At 32.0% G+C, this 19,137-nt stretch overlaps 1 protein-coding gene across 1 annotated transcript in view; it reads right to left on the reverse strand.

Annotated features, from left to right (window-relative positions):
- Positions 1 to 18,741, reverse strand: part of mipepa (mitochondrial intermediate peptidase a) — a 30,522-nt gene extending 11,781 nt beyond the window's left edge. The window contains exons 1-18 of the mRNA XM_051130277.1: positions 18,269 to 18,741; positions 18,013 to 18,186; positions 16,242 to 16,330; positions 16,070 to 16,156; positions 15,745 to 15,808; positions 15,471 to 15,653; positions 15,202 to 15,358; positions 14,989 to 15,037; positions 14,579 to 14,639; positions 14,349 to 14,401; positions 13,379 to 13,532; positions 13,184 to 13,261; positions 11,303 to 11,507; positions 11,101 to 11,210; positions 10,744 to 10,818; positions 8,719 to 8,835; positions 3,568 to 3,689; positions 1,879 to 1,952 (exon numbers count right to left, since the gene is read on the reverse strand). Of these exons, the coding sequence (XP_050986234.1) occupies positions 1,879 to 1,952; positions 3,568 to 3,689; positions 8,719 to 8,835; positions 10,744 to 10,818; positions 11,101 to 11,210; positions 11,303 to 11,507; positions 13,184 to 13,261; positions 13,379 to 13,532; positions 14,349 to 14,401; positions 14,579 to 14,639; positions 14,989 to 15,037; positions 15,202 to 15,358; positions 15,471 to 15,653; positions 15,745 to 15,808; positions 16,070 to 16,156; positions 16,242 to 16,330; positions 18,013 to 18,186; positions 18,269 to 18,412 (1,996 nt within the window). The 5' untranslated portion in view covers positions 18,413 to 18,741. The remainder of the gene's footprint in view (positions 1 to 1,878; positions 1,953 to 3,567; positions 3,690 to 8,718; positions 8,836 to 10,743; positions 10,819 to 11,100; positions 11,211 to 11,302; positions 11,508 to 13,183; positions 13,262 to 13,378; positions 13,533 to 14,348; positions 14,402 to 14,578; positions 14,640 to 14,988; positions 15,038 to 15,201; positions 15,359 to 15,470; positions 15,654 to 15,744; positions 15,809 to 16,069; positions 16,157 to 16,241; positions 16,331 to 18,012; positions 18,187 to 18,268) is intronic.
- Between the last annotated feature and the right edge of the window lie 396 nt (positions 18,742 to 19,137).

Below are 19,137 nucleotides of genomic sequence, written 5' to 3' on the forward strand. Positions count from 1 at the left end.
TTCCTCAATATATTAAATATAATATTGTATAATATAATTTATTACTTTTTTGTTAGAATATTACAATATTATTTAGAATATTAATTCTAGTTTTTAAATTTTCTTTGAACCTTCTGTAATAATTGCATGAGTCCCTCAGTTGTCCTCAGTGTGAAAAGATGATCTCAAAATCATACAGTCATTATTGGAAAGGGTTCAAATACACAAAAATGTTGAAAAAACGAAGAATTTCTGAAGAGCAGCAGACAGTTTAACTGTTCAGGACAAACAAGGGACTCATGAACAACTATAACAAAAAAAAAACAGCTGTGGATCATTCAGGTAACAACATAGTATTAAAAATCAAGCGTATGTAAACTTTTGAACAGGGACATTTTTATAAATTCAACTACTATTTTCTCTTGCAGACTTTATGTAAACCTCTTTAATGTGAAATATCTTATTCAAGTCAGCACTAAATAAAAACTAACATGCATTTTGTATGATCCCTCTTATTTTGCTACAATGATTAACATTTTGCAGATTGACATTAACTGTATTTAACAATTCATTACACAATACTGTGTCAATGCTTTGATTCCTGTGTCCATCTGACTGAAAACACAAATATTCTTATTAAGGAAATGTTTTTTTCCCCTTCAACAAATGATTTCTTCAAGAAATGTTAATCCAGTGTTTATAACGTTATTTATAAGTTCTGCCTTTCTTTGTGATAGATTAATTGATGAATATGAATGCAGTTTTAATTGAAACGTCATTAAGAAATGTTTGAAACTAAGGTGAACCTGACCCTCCTGTGATCCTGTATCTCAAACTCATGCATGCCACCATCTGTGTGATACAGTGCTAAAACACATCCCAGCCCAGGTGCTCGAGTCAGCTATTGTTCTTTCAGTCTGTCCTTCGGCACTAAAATAGAGGTCCCTGGGAAAGCTGAGGGCCATGAAAGACGCCTCTGTGCCGCCCATGGCTGGAGAACACAGGGCTTCAGTCAGCATGGCCGTCAGTCCGTCACTTTCCTCTCTCTGCTATGCCATCTAATCCAGCCTGGACTTTTCAGCACCAGAGGCCTGGGATCCGGCCAGCTCAGAGCGAGGAGCCCGCGCAGATAAAAACAGCCCAGGCTACAAGCTCTCTCTAGGGTGGCTCTTGTTCCACTGCGATCCGGCACAGAGGAGGGGGCCATGGGGTGTACTGAGGAGAACCACTGGTTCAGAAAGTTAACAATGAAAAATAGCTAAAGTAGCTAAGGAATCGGTAAATGAGGAACTGATGTTTCAGTTGATATATAAGTCATAAATATAATAATTTTTATTATGGCCAATAACTGAATTAACAGCAGATATTATAATTGTATCATTTTAAATAAAAAAGTAAAAAAATAAAATAAAATAAAATAAAATAAAAATAAAAATGTTTTTTTTTTTACTACTCGGAAAGTAATATTATTGTAATTCCAACCTGATGCAAATGCATTCAATAATATAACATTAACACTATCAATTCATTTTTTTTTTTTTTTTTTTGCAATACCAGGGCTGGGAAATTTGTCATCCAGTAGAGATTCTGTTATTGTGTCATCTTCACTTATCCCAGTAGTAATCTACTCTTATATTCTATTATTGCTGTGATTTAAATGGAAATTTATATTCCCTCATGGAAATTATTTATTGTAGGTTAATACATTTTGACATTAATGGGGCACTTTTTTTAATAACATGCACTTATGAATCATTCAGTATAACACCAGGAACATGTACTCAGAAAGAAAACAAGGTCAATCTGGACTCTTTGTGCTGATTCTTTAAGGGACAAAGAAATGGCAGTGACTGAACCGACACTGTGTTCATTCTCTCAGGTGCAGGCTTCTTTTCTTACCTTCAACCATCAGCATGGGCTCCTTCCCACCCCCATGAGCCAGCATCTCTCTACGGTACCGCTCTCCGGTTTCCCTGCAACAACGCGAGCAGACAGAGGTTTACTTGACACTACCAGCATCGTTCCCACAATCCATGCCTATAAACCCTTATGTTCCCTCTCTAACTGCCTGACATGTCCAAAACTGTCCAAACAAAAGGAAGTGGTAAAGAACAAAACCACAGCGGAGTAATTAAGATATCCTGGTATTTTCAAAGACCCTATGAAATGAAAACAGGAGTTTTGCGGTTTTCAGTCTGTGCCTATATTAGCTTCAAGGCCATATTAATGTTAGAACACTCTGAAATTTCAACTAAAACCACTTTTAGTAGATATACACATTTAAAATGTACGGTTTATATCTTCTGGGGGAAAAGAAACAAATATGTCAGGTAATTTAATGCTGTATAGGATGCAGAAATCATTCATTGGATGAATTTCATGCTTGCATACACTTATAAAAATAAAGTTTTTTTTATTGGCATGTATGGTGCGATGAAGAACCTTTAATATCCATGTATTTTGTCATTTAAAAATGTAAAAATGTAATTTATAATTTAGTGGATTTTTGTATTTTACATTTTGTACAAACAAACAAACCCAGTAACAAACTAAACAAAATGAAAATAAACCAAACAAACAAAACAAAAATAAACCAACAAAAAAAACCATAAAAAAACAAAACAAAACAAAACAAAAAACAATGCAAGAAACAAAGAAAAAAAACAGATTATTATTATTAGTATTATTATTATTAAGGTGAATCCACTATCATTTAGTCTGATAATTTTTTGTATTTTATATTTTGTACAAACAAACCCAGTAACAAACAAAACAAACAAAAACAAACCAACAAAAACAACAAACATAAATCACTAAACAAACAAAAAAAAGAGCAAGGAATAAAGAAAAAAACAAACCAGTCAACTATTATTATTATTATTATTATAATATTTTATTTTTTTAATGAACGCATTATAGTTAAGTCTTTTTAAGTTATTTTTGTAAAGGAATTTATGGTATATTGGTATATTTACGGAGCATATTTTTTTATTGTTTATATATATATATATATATATATATATATATATATATATATATATATATATAATTTTCAATTTATGTTTTTGGAGCATATTTTTGAACATAAAACTTTTAAAGTGCTTTTATTAAGTTTCTTCTCTTTTTAAAGTTGCCAGATTATTGCTGAAGTGAAAAAAGTAAAAACTTAAAAAGAAATTTAAACAAACAAACAAAAATTATAGATGTGTAAGTTTATTATTATGAAAAATACCCAAAAATACTATTTTCAAATTTTATATTAAATATACATATTCAGAAACAAACCTAAACAAGTTGTATTTCAAATTTAAGGTTGATATCTTAAAAAAATGAGCTTTCAGTAAGATTTTGTTTGGGTGGAATATTAACATTTCTGCTAGATGAAATTTGCTTTCTATTCATTTTGAATGATGTCATTTTTTACGGTGAACAGCACAAGTGTGACTATTTTAATTCAGGACCATTTAACCTTTTCGAATCATGCCAATTTTTTTTTTTTTTTTTGTGAGTGTGTTTACACAGCAAGTGCCAAGAGTGTAGCAATGTATTGTAGTGGCATAACAACTAATGCATGTGTCTTGCACAAACCTGTTGAGGGGGTCTTTATAGAAACACTGCTTCCACACCATGGAGGCCACCGCCCGTGACATAAGGTACGAGTAGTACTTTGCCCCATAGCCGACAAGATGACTGAACCTCAGCTGCCAGGCCTGCAGAGACAGGTGCAGGTGAAATAATCATAAGCCGCCGAAGGAATATTCTGGTTACAACTCTGTAAACCCTTGCCAAGTTATTTCCTAACCTGGAAACATGCTGATGCTAACAACATCCAATATCTCAGCTCCAACTGTGACCCAATTAAATAGAAGAGTCAAGTTATTGCCACACAATGCCTTCGGGACCGCATTCATCACTAAATATTTACATTCCCAGAGCACAAATGGTGCAAAGCCTATTCCCATGGCTACTTTACTCTGAGCTAAATGAAAGAGAGTGATAATGTTTTGGGTGGGTGCAAGTTTGAAAAGTATTTTGCTATTAAAACACAGGCTAAACTTGTGTTGAAAGAGCTCAGTAGTTCAAACGAATTGCTGAGGGATGGAGACGTGCTTAGACACCCGCTGTTACCGTTATCCCTTCAGGAAATGAACCGAGCTCACTACGCTTGATATGGCAGTAAATAGGGGCAACAAACCTGTTGGTATATGATAATATCAGTTTATAGCTACAGCAGCTAATCTAACTGGATATCTGGGTACATAACGTCAGCAAGTAAGATGGTCATGCTGTAACTGGTATGGGATATACTGAATGAAGAAAGACATTCTTCATTACTTTCATTACAGGTGTGGTGGAGCCACTGAATGTTAAGTCGTCGGCATTCAAATCTACAATAACTTCAACGGCACTTTCTGCGTGGTGGGTCTCACATGCCGTCTTGACGCAGCCCTGCAGGACACGCATATCTGAATCTGAGAAAATTTAAGGTAACCTCACACCCCATTCCCAAAAATCATGTGATTCCCTACTAAGTCTGACAGATAAAACACAAAAAAGTACAATACAAACATTTACATTTTTATATAAATGTTATTTTAATACAAAACTAACAAAACCGCTCCCTAAAAAGAAAACACAAACCTAAAACAAACAATTGTAAACCAAGTTAAAATGGAAAAACAAAAAAAGCAAAACAAAACAAGCCATCAAAACACTAAATAAACTTCAAAGCAAAATAAAAAATAATAATAATAAAAAAAAAAAAATCTAACCCAGAAAACAAACCAAACCAAACCAAGAAACCAAACAAAACAAACAAACTAAACTAAAAAGCAAAACAACCTAAACCTGGTAACAAATAAAAAATAAAATAAATAAATAAAAACTTCTAAGAAATTATGTAACAAACAAAACAAATAAATAAGCCTAACAAACAAAACAAATAAACCAACGAAAACATCAAAACACGAAACAAACAAAATAAAAAAAAAACAATACAAGAAACAAATGCAAAAACTAAAACAAAATAAAGAGGCAAAACAAAACAATCAACTACTACAACAGCACACAGAGAAACAACAAAACAGACAAATAAAAAAAAGAAACAAACAAACAAACAAGCAAACAAACCTAAGAATCCAAACAAAAATTAAAAAGCAAAACAATGTAACAAATCAAACCAAATTAAAAAACAAACAAAACAAACAAACCAACAAAAACATGAAACAAACAAAATAAGCAACACAAGGAGAAAAAAAAAAAAAAAAACAATCGAAGAAACCAAATTGCACACCAAGAAACGAACAAATCAAAACAACAACCAAATTAAATGAATAATTTAAATAAAAAATAAAAAGCAAAACAACCCAATCAAGGTAACAAATCAAACCAAAGAAAGAAAGAAAGAAAGAAAGAAAGAAACAAACAAACCCAGTAACAAACTAAACAAAACTAAACCAAACCAAACCAAACAAACATAAACCAACAAAAACAAAACATGAAACAAACAAAAGAAAAAAAAATTATACAAAAAAAGAAAAAAACAAAAACAAGAAACAAACAAAAAGGAACAAAAAAAGAAATCAAGAAAGCAAACAAAGCAAACAAAACTAAAAAGCAATACAAAAAACAGAAATTAAGAAATTTAGTAACAAACAAAACAATGAAACAATAAATAAACACATAAAACAATACATGAAACAAACAAGATAAAAATACAAGAAACAAACAATTCAAAAAAACAAATAAAAGCTAACCAAGAAAATAAAATAACGAACCAAAAGAAAAGGAAAAGAAAAATTAAATAAAAAAAAACAAATAAATAAAACAGCACAGCAAGAAACAAACTAAACAAAAAAAGACAAACCAAGAAACAAAGAAAACAGAAAACAAGAAACAAATTTAAACAAACCAAACCAAGAATCCAAACAAAAAGTAAAAAGCAAACAACCCAGCCAAAGTAACAAATCAAATCAAATTAAGAAACAAACCACGTAACAAACCAAACAAAACTAAACCAAACAAACAAAACAAATAAACCAACAAAAACAACAAATCATGAAACAAACAAACAAAAAAAAAAAAAAAAAAAAAAAAAGACAAGAAACGAAGAAAAAGCAAACAAAAAAAGAAAAACAAAAAGCAAACAAAATAAACCAAAATAAAAACAGAAAGCTCATTTGCTCCTATCACAGGGCCTGGGGCAACATTCTCCACTGTTCCAGGTACAAGCGACCTGACTTTAAGCTTAAATACAGTCTTAAATACATGATTTACATCAAAATGTTCCAACCACCTGTACTCATAAATTTTACAGATACCCATGTTATATAACTATGTACTTTTGCAGTAGGTACATTATAAAAGCACTGCTATCATGCTACAGGATATTAAGGAAGACATCTGGCTCTAATGATCACAAAGGGACAAGCTGGACACTCTGTTCTGATGCAGAATGTGTGCTTTAATTTTTTTTTCCCTGCAAAGTTGTTGAAGAGAGCCAGGGTTGTATAAACAGCACTATGAGAGACACATTATGGTTGAAGAAGGTGAAACTGCTGTATAATACAGAGTTAAGCTCCAGAGTTCCAGCAAGACATATCCCATATGGCCCCTAATGACTTCAGTAAGCTCAAATGCACTCCTGCTGGGACGTAACATCTGAAAGCTAAACATTAGCAAAGCAGAACAGCTACTTGACTATCAACACCTAAAATCTGTATTCGGTTATGGAAATATTTCCACTGCAGATGGGTCCTGTCAAGCTGCAGGCCATAAGATATGTTAAAATGCATTTTATAAGAATTTACTTGACTGAGCAAAAAGGACCAAATCTAACATGGTATTATCATGCTTTTTGGACCTGCTCTTTGCATCCCGTGATGCATCTCAGCAGCCAGAGGAATGTAATGCTCTGTGCGAATGTTCCCAAATATTAGCAACAGGACAAGAACTTCCATCTGGTCCATGTTTCTAACAGCTGACATTATCTTGCAGAACACTATTAATGCCCTAGCAAACCGAATCAACGTCAACAAAAGTCAAACAACTGTAAATGCAGCTCTCTGTGAATCATTAACCATCTCCGTCTTTGGCCGCAATCTTTATTAGTGGTCAGACATCGCTATTATTACGTATATAAGGGTTAGCGATTTGAACAAACCCCAGTATAAAACTCTGGTGCCTGTGTCATTTGCGGTAAGACATAAATGAAACCTCAAATTGCAGGGTGCTAGTTTTGTAAAGCCATAAGGGCTAAAATTTCCCCCAGGTGGATGATAAAATGGGCAAAATAAACTCCAAATGCGTGTACTTTTTTGCAGTTTTGAACTTTATATTCATAACAAATCCTGAAAAAATGTATTGTGTAGCAGCACAACTGTTTTCAACATTGATAAAAATAAGAAAATGTTTCTCGAGCAGCAAATCAGTTAATTAGAATGATTTTCGAAGGGTCATGATGCTGAAAATTCAGCTTTGCATCACAGGAATAAATAAAATTTCAAAATATGTGTTTAAAATAGAAAACTGTTGTTTTGAAATTGTAAAATTATTTTGCAATATTACCATTTTTACTGTATTTTTATCAAATGAATTCAAGCTTGAAAAGCATAAGAGAGTTATGAAGCCATTCGAAAAAAAACTTACCAACCCCAAACTTTTGAAGGTTAGAGGGATCAATAAAAATATTCCCATGTGTGTCATGATAAAAAAAAAAAAAAAAGTCAGGTAAAAATATGGTTTTATATCTTTACTGCAACAAAATGTGTCAAAACAGCTGTCATATTTCAATAGGGTTGGGTTTTACGGGCATATGTGGACTAAGGAAAGCTTTCAGTTGTTCTTTAATAGTCTCATGCATCCTACAAGAACGAAAGACACACACGCATACTATTAGCTGCGTTCCCGTGAGAGGTAGTAATAACGGATAAAAAGGGGGAAGCTGGGTGATTTAGAGGATGGTAAAGACATTACGGCTGAAGCAATTAAAGAGAGAATGGAATATTTAGAGTTGGGGGGGAGGCCTGATTCCCAGTGGCTCCACATAATTACAGGCCAGGATGAACGGTTTATGAAGGCCATTCCGAAATAAAATATGTGTTTTAGATCACTGCAGCTCTCAGGCGGCCATCTCTACAGCTGCCGAAGAGCTGAGAAAAGCATTTCAAACTATGTTTTCCCTTCCAGAAAGACTCTGAAAGAAGAGTTTCAAATATTTCCCCCGGGGAGTGCTTCTTCAAAGTATATCTCTGCTTTGTTATTGCAGAAAAGGCCCCCGAACAGGGCCGGAGAGCGGAGAAAAGCATTTTAATCCTTTAACCGTGCAGAGTCTGTGAAAGATGTAGAAAACCACACGGCAGGAAAGAGGCCAAATCTAAACTACCTTGGTGTGTTGATGTGTTTTTGTACTTCAGAAGCGGGAGTATAAGATGTTATTAAGGATTAGTCAAGGAACGATTCCTAAACATTCATTAACTTCAATAACGGCGACGGATCACTTCATTTCAGGGCAACGGACCACCTACATATGGGGAGATGTGCTTTTTGTGAAACATTGATTTCCAGGGAACATTTAATAACTGACAAATAATTCAAAGTTATACTTAAGACCATACATAATGACTAAACAGTCATAGTAAATTTCCTACACCTGATTTTGAAAATTCAGGGAATTTTTTGTAGTTCTACTATATGGATTAACACAAAAAAGTTATTTTAATTGAAATGAAACAAACTTACTGTGTTGGTGACGTATGGCAGGCCATAATACTTCTTCTGCATGTCTATCATGATATCTGTCGTTGATCGATTTAGTGGTTTTCCATGATAAACTTGATCGATGATTGCATAGAAAACCTAAAGAGAACCATTTACAGAAACCTTGAGTTTAGATAACACACCATTTATGAATTAACCATTTATGCTGCATTATATACTGTTTGATATTATCTTTTAGGTCACACTTTATTTTAAGGTCCAATTCTTGCTATTAACAAACCATTAACTATGACTTTTGCCTCAACAAACTACTAATTTGCTGCTTATTAGTAGTTAGTAAGGTAGTTGTTAAATTTGGGTATTGGGTAAGATTAGGGATGTAGAATATGGTCATGCAAAATATGTGCATCATAAGTTCTAATAAATAACCAATATTTTATGAATAGGCATGCTAATAAGCAACTGGTTAATAGAGAGAATTGTTCCCTATACTAAACTGTTACCCTTATTTTGGGAAGCAGAAAATTAAGCATTTTTTTCCAGAATAATTCTTACTAACAATGCTCTTAAATGTTAATTTTTAAAATGCTATTTATTCCCCAGTAAATCAATTTATTAAAATGTTTGCCTACTGATTTTACAATCTTCACTCTGAATACTCCTAAAAATAAATAATAAAACTTGTTTCTTTTCTTAATGAATCAGTGATTTTGAATGAATTAGTTGAATAAATGATTCACTGAGTCACACATAAACATTTTTTCCTTAATCAATCAATGTTTTTGAATAAACAGATTAGGTAAATAATTCAATGACTGACTCATAAAGTGAGTAGTGTTTTTCTTTCCTTAATGAATCATGGCTTTTGAATGAATTTATTGGGCACATGATTCAATGACTCACTCATATAGATAGTAACTTGTTTCTTTCCTTAATGAATTAGTGTTTAAATGAATTAGTTAAATTAATGATTTAATGACTCACACATAAAGATAGTATATGTAATGAATCATGTTGTAATAAATCAGTTGAGTGAATGATTCAATAACTTCATCATAAACAACATCATAAAGATAGTAACTTGTTTTCTTCCTTAATGACTCCATTGAATGAATGATACAATGACTTTCTCACAAAGATACTATTTTTTTCCTTAATGAATCAGTGTTTTTGAATAAACGGATTGGGTAAATGATTCAGTGACTAACTCATAAAGATAGTAATTTTTTTATTTCTTATTAACTGATTATTATACTTAAATAATCAGTGTTTTATTGAATTGAGTTATTGAGTGAATTATTCAATGGCTCACTCAAAGACAGTAATAAATCAATTTCCTTAATAAATCAATGTTTTTGAGCAACTTGATTTGGTAAATGATTCAATGACTCACTCATATAGATACTAACTTGTTTCTTTCCTTAATCAATCAGTGTGTTTGAATAATTTAGTTGAATGAATGATTCAATGACTCACACATAAAGATACTATTTTTTCCCTTAATGAATCAGTGTTTTTGAATGAATCGGTTGAGTGACTCTGAATGAATGACCCTGTCATAAAAATAGCAACTTGATTTCTTCTATAATGAATCTGTGTTTTAAATGAATTAGTTGAATGAATGATTCAATGACTTCCTAACAAAGATGCTATTTTTTCCCTTTAATGAATGAATGTTTTTGAATAAATGGAATGGGTAAATGATTCAATGACTGACTCATAAAGACAGTAATTTGTTTATTTCTTATTAACTGATTATTATACTTAAATAATCAGTGTTTTATTGAATTGAGTTATTGAGTGAATTATTCAATGGCTCACTCAAAGACAGTATTCCTTCCTTAATAAATCAGTGTTTTTGAATGAGTCAGATGAGTGAATCATTCAATGAATCATTCATAAAGATAGTAAGTTGTTTCTATATCAGTGCATACTTAAAGTATGACCCTGCAAATTAATTTTAAAAAGAACAGTTCTCTCTCTTATGAAAATGTAGTCAGGTTGGATATTTTTTTTTTTTCAATGTTGTATGAAAAGATCAGGTACCTGAAGTTGAGTGTCAGCTGCACCACAGACCTTCTTGGACTCACAAAGACGGGCCACCATGCTTTGTGGCAACGGCTGTAAAAAAAATGATATAGATTACAGAACTATAAATAAACATTACATTTTAATTTCCATGAAATGTTCAGCCAAAAATAACACAAAGATACAGAGGACTTGGGGATGTATGAATCATATTGATTTTTTGTGTGGTACTTTTGCCTTCTGTTTGAAACTTAGAAGAATCAATCTCACTTTATTCTAGCTGAAAAAAGTGACTTAGAATTCAAAATAAGTTTTAAAATAATGATCATACTGATCAAGGCTGACAAGAATATTGTAGTGCAGTGTGCAGTTTACCTGTCCAGTCTGATAGTGCCGAGCAAACTGACTTATCACGCGATAGTCTGTGGCAAAATATTCCATTAGAATAGAAGGTACTTCTGCAAAATCAGTGGCACACCGTGTTCCTAAAGAGAGAAATAATCTCACTGTGATGCTGCTCCATCAAGGCCACATATCTGAACAAAATGAGATGATTTTTGTAGTGATAATATTGTACCTGTTACATGTTGGTAGCGGGTGCGTCCCAGCATGGAGTGCATGGCATGGCCCATCTCATGAAAGAGATTTTCCATCATGCCCGGGCTGAGTAATGTGGGAGCAGACCTTGTGGGGTGAGGCAGGTTCAGCATCAGGACCACCATCGGCAGCTGATACTGCCCATCGTCTAGTTGCCTCCCACCACGAATGGTGAAGTGGCAGTCCTGAGTGGCACACACAAAAAAACTGGGTTGATCAAAACTCTTATTGACTGCAATTTAAAACAAAACAAAAAACCCTGAATAAATCAGATTTATGAATCAGTGTTTTTGAACAAATTGCTTGAATGAATTATTCAATGACTCCCTCATAAACAGTATTTTTTTCCTTAATAAATCAATGTTTTTGAACAAATTAATTAAATGACTGAATCATAAAGATACTTGTTAATACTTGTAACTTGTTTCTTTCCATAATGAATCAGTGTTTTTGCACGAATTGACTCCGTAAACTACCCAATGACTCATATATAGATAGTAACTTAATTTCTTAATGAATCAGTTGAGTGAATTAGTCAATGATTTCATCATAAAGATAGTAACTTGTTTCTTTTCTTAATGAATCAGTGTTTTTGAGTGAGTGAATGATTCAGTGACTACCCCATATAGTATATTACCTTAATGAATCAATTAGACAAACTGATTGAGTAAATGATTCAATGACTCACTCATAAAAGACAGTACCTTATTTCTTTCCATAATGAATCAATGTTTTTGAACTAATTAAGAAAATGATTCACTGACTCACTCACAAAGAGTGATATACTTATTAATACTTGTAACTTGTTTCTTTCCCTAACGAATAAGTGTTTTAATGAATTTGTTGAGTGAATAATTCAATGACTCCCCATACACATAGTAACTTGTTTCTTTTCTGAACAAATAATTGATTTTAAACAAACCGTTAAAGTGAATTATTCAATGACTGTCTCATAAAGACAGTATTGATTCTTTAGTGAATCAATATTTTTGAACAAATTAGCTGAGTAAATGATTCAATGACAGACACATATAGATAGTAACTTGTTTCTTTTGTTAATGAATTAGTGTTTTTGAATGAATCAGTTGAGTAAATTAGTCAATGACTCCCTCATAAAAACAGGAACTTGTTTCTTTCCTTAATGCATCAGTGTTTTGAATGAATTTGTTAAGTGAATGATTCAGTGACTTCCTAATAAAGATAGTAGTTTATTTCTTTCCTTAGTGAAAGAATGTTATTGATCGAAATAACGGAGTAAATGATTCAATGACAGACACATATAGATAGTAACTTGTTTGTTTTCCTAATTAATCAGTGTTTTTGAATGAATGTGTTGAGTGAATGTTTCAATGACTTCCTCATTAAGATAGTAGCTTATTTCTTTCTTTAGTGAATAAATGTTTTTGAATGAATTTGTTGAGTGAATGATTCAATGACTCCCACATAAAGACATGAACATTTTTCTTTCCTTAATGAATCAGTGTTTTTCAATGAATTTGTTGAGTGAATTATTTAACGACTACCTCAAAGATAGTAGCTTATTTATTTCATTAGTGAATCAATATTTTAAATGAATATGCACATGCACATATAGATAGTAATTTGTTATTCAGTTATTATTCAGTGTTTTAACAGTAGCTTATTTCTTTCCTTAACAAATCAATGTTTTAGAATGAATGTTACGTGAATGATTCAATGACTCCCTAATAAAAATAGTAACTTGTCTCTTTCCTTAATGAGTCAATGTTTTTGAATGAACTGTTTGAGTGCAAGATTGTATAATGTTGTATAACAAATACTAATTTGAGATGGACAAACCAATGGCACTATAAGCAGATGGGCTATCAGCGTCCTTCTTTACCTGGTGAGGTTTGTCTGGTCTGTAGAAAAAGTCACAGTAGATGTATCCCAGCAGTCCCTCTGTTTCATGCACCACAGCCTGAAGGAACAATTCAAAATGGCAAGTGACATTAAAAATGAAGCTTGCTTGACCTGAAGATGAGCTCTCATTTAGGCCCACTGGGTTTGATAATCGAGCACAGAAGTGTGATCTCACCAGCTTGCGCACATCTTCGCTCCAGACCTCCCCCACGCTGGGCTGCTCAGCCAGCAGTGATACACCATACAGCTGTGTGAAAAGACCATTCAGACCTTCCATACACGCTCCCAGCGAGAAGTACGGACTGTACAGACTTGGCTCTATGTTGAATCTGCAAAGACAAAACACGACATTCCAACATGCCACGTTATTTAAGGCTGAAAGTCAATGGACAAATTTTACCTACCAAGAGCACAGACTACAAAAGATAAATTTTGAGAATGTGAAAATAAGCACAGAAATCACGCGCCACAAAATTTAAAAGGCTCAAAAAAAAAAAAAAAACATTCACACTGCTGTTCAAAAGTTTGGAATCAGTGAGATTTTAAGCATTTATTTAATTAAAAATACAGATTTTTTTTTTTTTAATATTGTGAAATATTATTACAATTTAAAATAATGGTTATTTATTTTAATATACTTTTATAAAAATAATACAATTATTTTTGTGGGGGCAAAGCTGAATTTTTAATTCAGTCTTCAGCATCATATGATGCTTCATTCTATATGGAAATCATGCTAATATGCTGATTTATTATCAGTGTTGGATTGCTGGTTATTATTCTGTAACATATAATGCCTTTTACAGGATTCTTTGATAAACATTTTTTTTTTTTTTTAAATGCTGATCTGCTGAAATAAACATTTCTTATATCAATGTTGAGAATAGGTGTGCTGCCTAATATTTTTGTGGAAACTGCAATACAGTTTCTTAGGATTCCCACATAAATCAAAAATTCTAAAGAACAGCATTTATTTGAATTATAAACATCTTTACTGTCACTTTGGATTAATTTAATACCTTCTTTCTGAATAAAAGTAATAATTTAAAAGCAAAACCTTACTGATCCCAAACTTTTGAATTTTTGGAGAAAATTTTTAGACGTAAGAAAATGAATTAGTCTCATGCTTTTCTTAGGTCTCTTACCTTTCTGCACGTATCACACCACTGAAATACGGATGGTCCCATGGCATTAGCTCCTACAGAGGAAGATTTTTATTCTGGTTTAATTTTTTCTGTAGAGCAATGGACTATTTTTCCACTTAAACTTGCATGCATCAGTAAATTTCTAACATTTTTCAAAATTACACAATAATAAGATTATATGAAAGATGATATGAAATCCCAAATATCATAGATAATTGAGCAGTGCTTACAGCATTTCTGGGGTTGAGTTTTGTCTTCATTTCCCTCATCATTTCAAAATCCTTCTTTGTCCTAAAGTTTACAGAAATATCTGTTCATATATATTACATAACATACATAAACACTACAATTTATATTATAAAAAATATGTACACTATACAAAAATTAAATATACATTTTTTTTTACAATACAAACCACCAAAACAGCACAGTGTAGCGTCTTTATTACTGCCACAATAATATATAATGTAGTTGACAGTGACACCTAGTGGCATCTGCTAAAATAAGATTCTAACAATAGTAGATTAATTAGTTTTACTCTTTTTTTAAAAAATATTTTAACTTTTGTACATAATATATTAATTATTATGTAACAGCAGCTTAATGCAATTGACAAAATATTGAAAAAGGAAAACTCAACCTGTCTGAGAGCTTGTCTGTGATCTGCTGTAAAAAACTCATAACTGCCTCTGTGGAGAAACAGACCTTATATAATATAATATAATATAATATAATAACAAAATAAATAAATAAACCAACGATGTGAGTTTGAGATAGCAGTGTGTTTACAAATAATTGTTAATATTGCAGTTCTGGTGTAGCTAGTGAACCTAAAAAAATAAAAAATGTCTACCTGGGCTTTTGGCCATGGTTCCTTTTAATGCTCTATGTGCGTACGATTCATACCCAACTAAGCGAGCCAGTTTATCTCTACAGGACAGCAGTTCCTCAAGTATGTGCATCACATTTGTATTCGGGTAGAGAAAAACTTTGTACGCAACTTCCCTGACCTGAAAAACATGTGCACAGACCAAAAACACTAGTTACTCCACAACAAAGCGACCTTCAATTTTCATACCATATAATTTAAACAGTTTCTACTAATCAAGGAAAGCGATCTACCAGATCATCAGGCGCATCTGCATTCAGGCCTCCGATCTCAATGTAATTCCCGTCTTTAGTGAAGTGCTGGTGAATGTGTTCGGGAAGAGCTCTCTTCTCTATTCTGTTGGGCATGTGGCAGCTCATGAGAAACTGATTGCTCAGATCCAACAGCTTCACGTTTAAATTCACAGCCTCTTTCCTCTGTGAAAAAGAAATGTAATTTATGAGATGCCCAGATGTGTCTTACACTGTGAGATCATTTAAAATGCTTAATTAACACAAAAATTCAAACCTTTTTTTTATCCAGATGGATTCCGCTTATCTCAAAGTCAAACATAAACAGTTCAGCCACTCTTCTGCATGAATAAAACAATATAGTTAGGTAATATTAAAACATTCTTTTTTACAAAAAATAATGAATTAAATTAAAAAAGAATTTAAAATATATATCATTTAACATTAAGGTATTCTATGCCTGTGGTTAGATGTTATATACACACAGTAACAAATAAATAAGTGCCATGGAGTGCCACAATGACTGTCCTTGTAGCACAACATCAGCATCACTATCATGGAAAATTTATTAATTCAAATTAAATAAGAGGTGTGATTTATACTTTGTTTCTGGGTCCAGTTTGGAAAAGACCTCTTTGTTATCCAGCAGGTCCTTTAAGCTCTTGCACAATTCAACATTGGTATTGAGCCTATAGGACAGATTGAAAACCATAAAGATCAGGAAAAAATAAATAAATAATAATAAAAATAAGTGGAAATAAACTCAAGGCCCACCTCTCCACCATAGTGCCAATATTTATGCAAGTCCTTTCTGCAGCTTCCCTGTATGACGGGTCAGGATGTGCCACTTTAATAAAGTCTGCCTACAAAAAAGAAAAATCAAAATATAATAAACAGATGGTATAAATAATATATAATAACATGAAAATATATACATATAAACAGAAAAATAAATAAAATATTTTTCTATATACATTTTTTTACATACCAAACCGGTCAAAAGTTTAAAATCATTACGATTTTATTAATATTTTTGAATAAAGTCACTTACGCATACCAAGTCTGGATTTATTAATCAATAATACAGTAAAAAAAATAATATTGTGAAATAGTATTACAATTTAAGATAACAGTTTACTATTTGAATATATTTTAAAATGTAATTTAGTCAGTTTTCAGCATCACATGATCATTCAGAAATAATTTTAATATGATGATTCAGTGCTCAAGAAACATTTCTTATTTTTATCAGTGTTGAAATATTACACACTACTATTCAAATCTTTATTTTTTTTTTAAATAAATGATAAGAGACTACTTTGAAAAAAAAAAAAAAAAAATATATATATATACACTACCAGTCAAAAGTTTTTGAACAGGAAGATCCTTAATGTTTTTTAAATAAGTCTCTTCTGCTCACCAAGCCTGCATTTATTTGATCCAAAATTCAGTGATATTGTGAAACATTTTTACTATTTAAAATAACTGCTTTCTATTTGAATACATTTTAAAATATTCACATTTTTTATTTTTTTTTTCTGTGATCAAAGCTACATTTTCATCATTACTCCAGTCTTTGGTGCCACATGAGCTTTCAGAAATCATCCTAATATGACGATTTGCTTCAAGAGACATTATTATTATTATTAATTATTATTATTATTATCATAAATAATAAAACTGTTGAGTACATCTTTTTACAGGATTCTTTGATAAACAGAAAGATCCAAAGATCAGCATTTATCTGAAATAAAAAGCTTTTGTCACATTATACACTACACAATTCAAGCTTGGAGTCAGTATAATTATATTTATTTTTATTTTTTGAATTATAAAAATTAATATCTCTATTTAGCAAGGATGCTTTAAATCAATTAAAGGTGATGATAAAGACATTTATTATATATGTACACATTTATTTATTTATTATTATTATTATTTATTTATTTTTTTTTTTAAATTAAATACATTATTTCAGATAAATGCTGTTCTTCTGAACTGTCTATTCATTAAAGAAACCTGATAAAATTCTACTCAGCTGTTTTCAATACAATAACTGGACCACACAACCAGTCTTAAGTAGCACAGGTATATTTGTAGCAATAGCCAAAAATACACTGTATGGGTCAAAATTATAGAAGTTTCTTTTATGCCAAAAATCATCAGGAAATTAAGTAAAGATCATGTTCCATGAAGATATTTTGTAAATTTCCTACTATAAATATATCAAAACTTAATTTTTGATTAGTAATATGCATTGCAAAGAACTTAATTTGGACAGCTTTAAAGGCGATTTTTCTCAATATTTAGATTTTTTTGCATCCTCAGATTCCATATACTGAAATAGTTGTATCTCAGCCAAATATTGTTCTGTCCTAACAAACCATACATCAATGGAAAGCTTATTTATTCAGGTTTCGTATAAAGCCTATGACTAGTTTTGTGGTCCAGGGTCACATTTCAAATGAAGAGAGAATGAGGACGGTAGTCTTCTAAAGCTGACGTTTATTTGTTGATTTACATAAATCATGTTAAACATGTTTACCATGTCTGCCACTCTGCACAGGCTGTCTGAGAGTTTGTCAAATATCTCCACGGTCTGGACTCCTGGAGGGCAGCGACAGGCCTTCTCCACCAGCTGCTCTGTCTCCTGCAGGGCTCTGTCCTGGACCACCTCAAAGCCCTCCACAGAGCTGAGCTCTGGGACAGCAAACAACCCCTGACAGACATATAGTTTTGTATTTTACTTTGTTAAAAGACTATCAGCAATTTAAATGAGACAGATCCAGACAGGTACGTACCACATTTTGCTGGAAGAGATCTAGTCTCCTCTGGACTTTGGCATTGAAAGCAGCTCCTACAGGTGACCAGGTGGTGACTGTCCTACAGACCCGCGCTGCTGTCCCATGCCTGAGCAAACACACCAGGGGTCTGTACACTGACATTACTGATGACAGGAAACATACGACTCGACAACTATACAGAACTCAGCATTCACAGTCAACACAACCCACAACTAAACGACTCTAAAAACGGAACTGCACTACGGACAAACGCAACTTTATGAGATTTTAAGCAAAGAGGCATGACATGCTTCTTCCAATGACAGTGAGCACATTTCAAAGCAGCACTTTCGACACGGAAATAAATTCGGGAGAATTTCTAAAATCATATTTCACACTTTAGAAACACAAAAATGTGTTTAATTAAAAGACTTTCATTAATACAGTTGTGGTCTGATTATTATTATCCAAAAATGCTACATTCTCTGGTTTAAATCTAAAGTGAGTATGAAGCGAATCATCTTGATATTTCAAAATAAAAGTTCAACTTTTATCTGAACACAACAATCTCCGCAGTATATGATTTAGGCAGAGTTCTCTGTATAAACTATTACTTCTACTAGTACTACTACCACTAAACAATCTGTCTGTTTTCTGTCAGCTTATACAATTACATTTTTCATTTAATGTATTTTTTATATATTACTTTACAGTTCTTTGTATATTAATATTAATAATAACCTGAAAAATGTCACCTAACTATTTAGAATTAACTTAAGCACTTACATTTTTAAAAACAAAAATACTAATAATTATTTCTAATTAATATATTATAATTATTATTTATTAATTATATATTATATGTTAATTAATTATATTATTATAAT

Source organism: Labeo rohita, chromosome 15, assembly GCF_022985175.1.
Source record: "Labeo rohita strain BAU-BD-2019 chromosome 15, IGBB_LRoh.1.0, whole genome shotgun sequence".
NCBI classification, from domain to species: domain Eukaryota; kingdom Metazoa; phylum Chordata; class Actinopteri; order Cypriniformes; family Cyprinidae; genus Labeo; species Labeo rohita.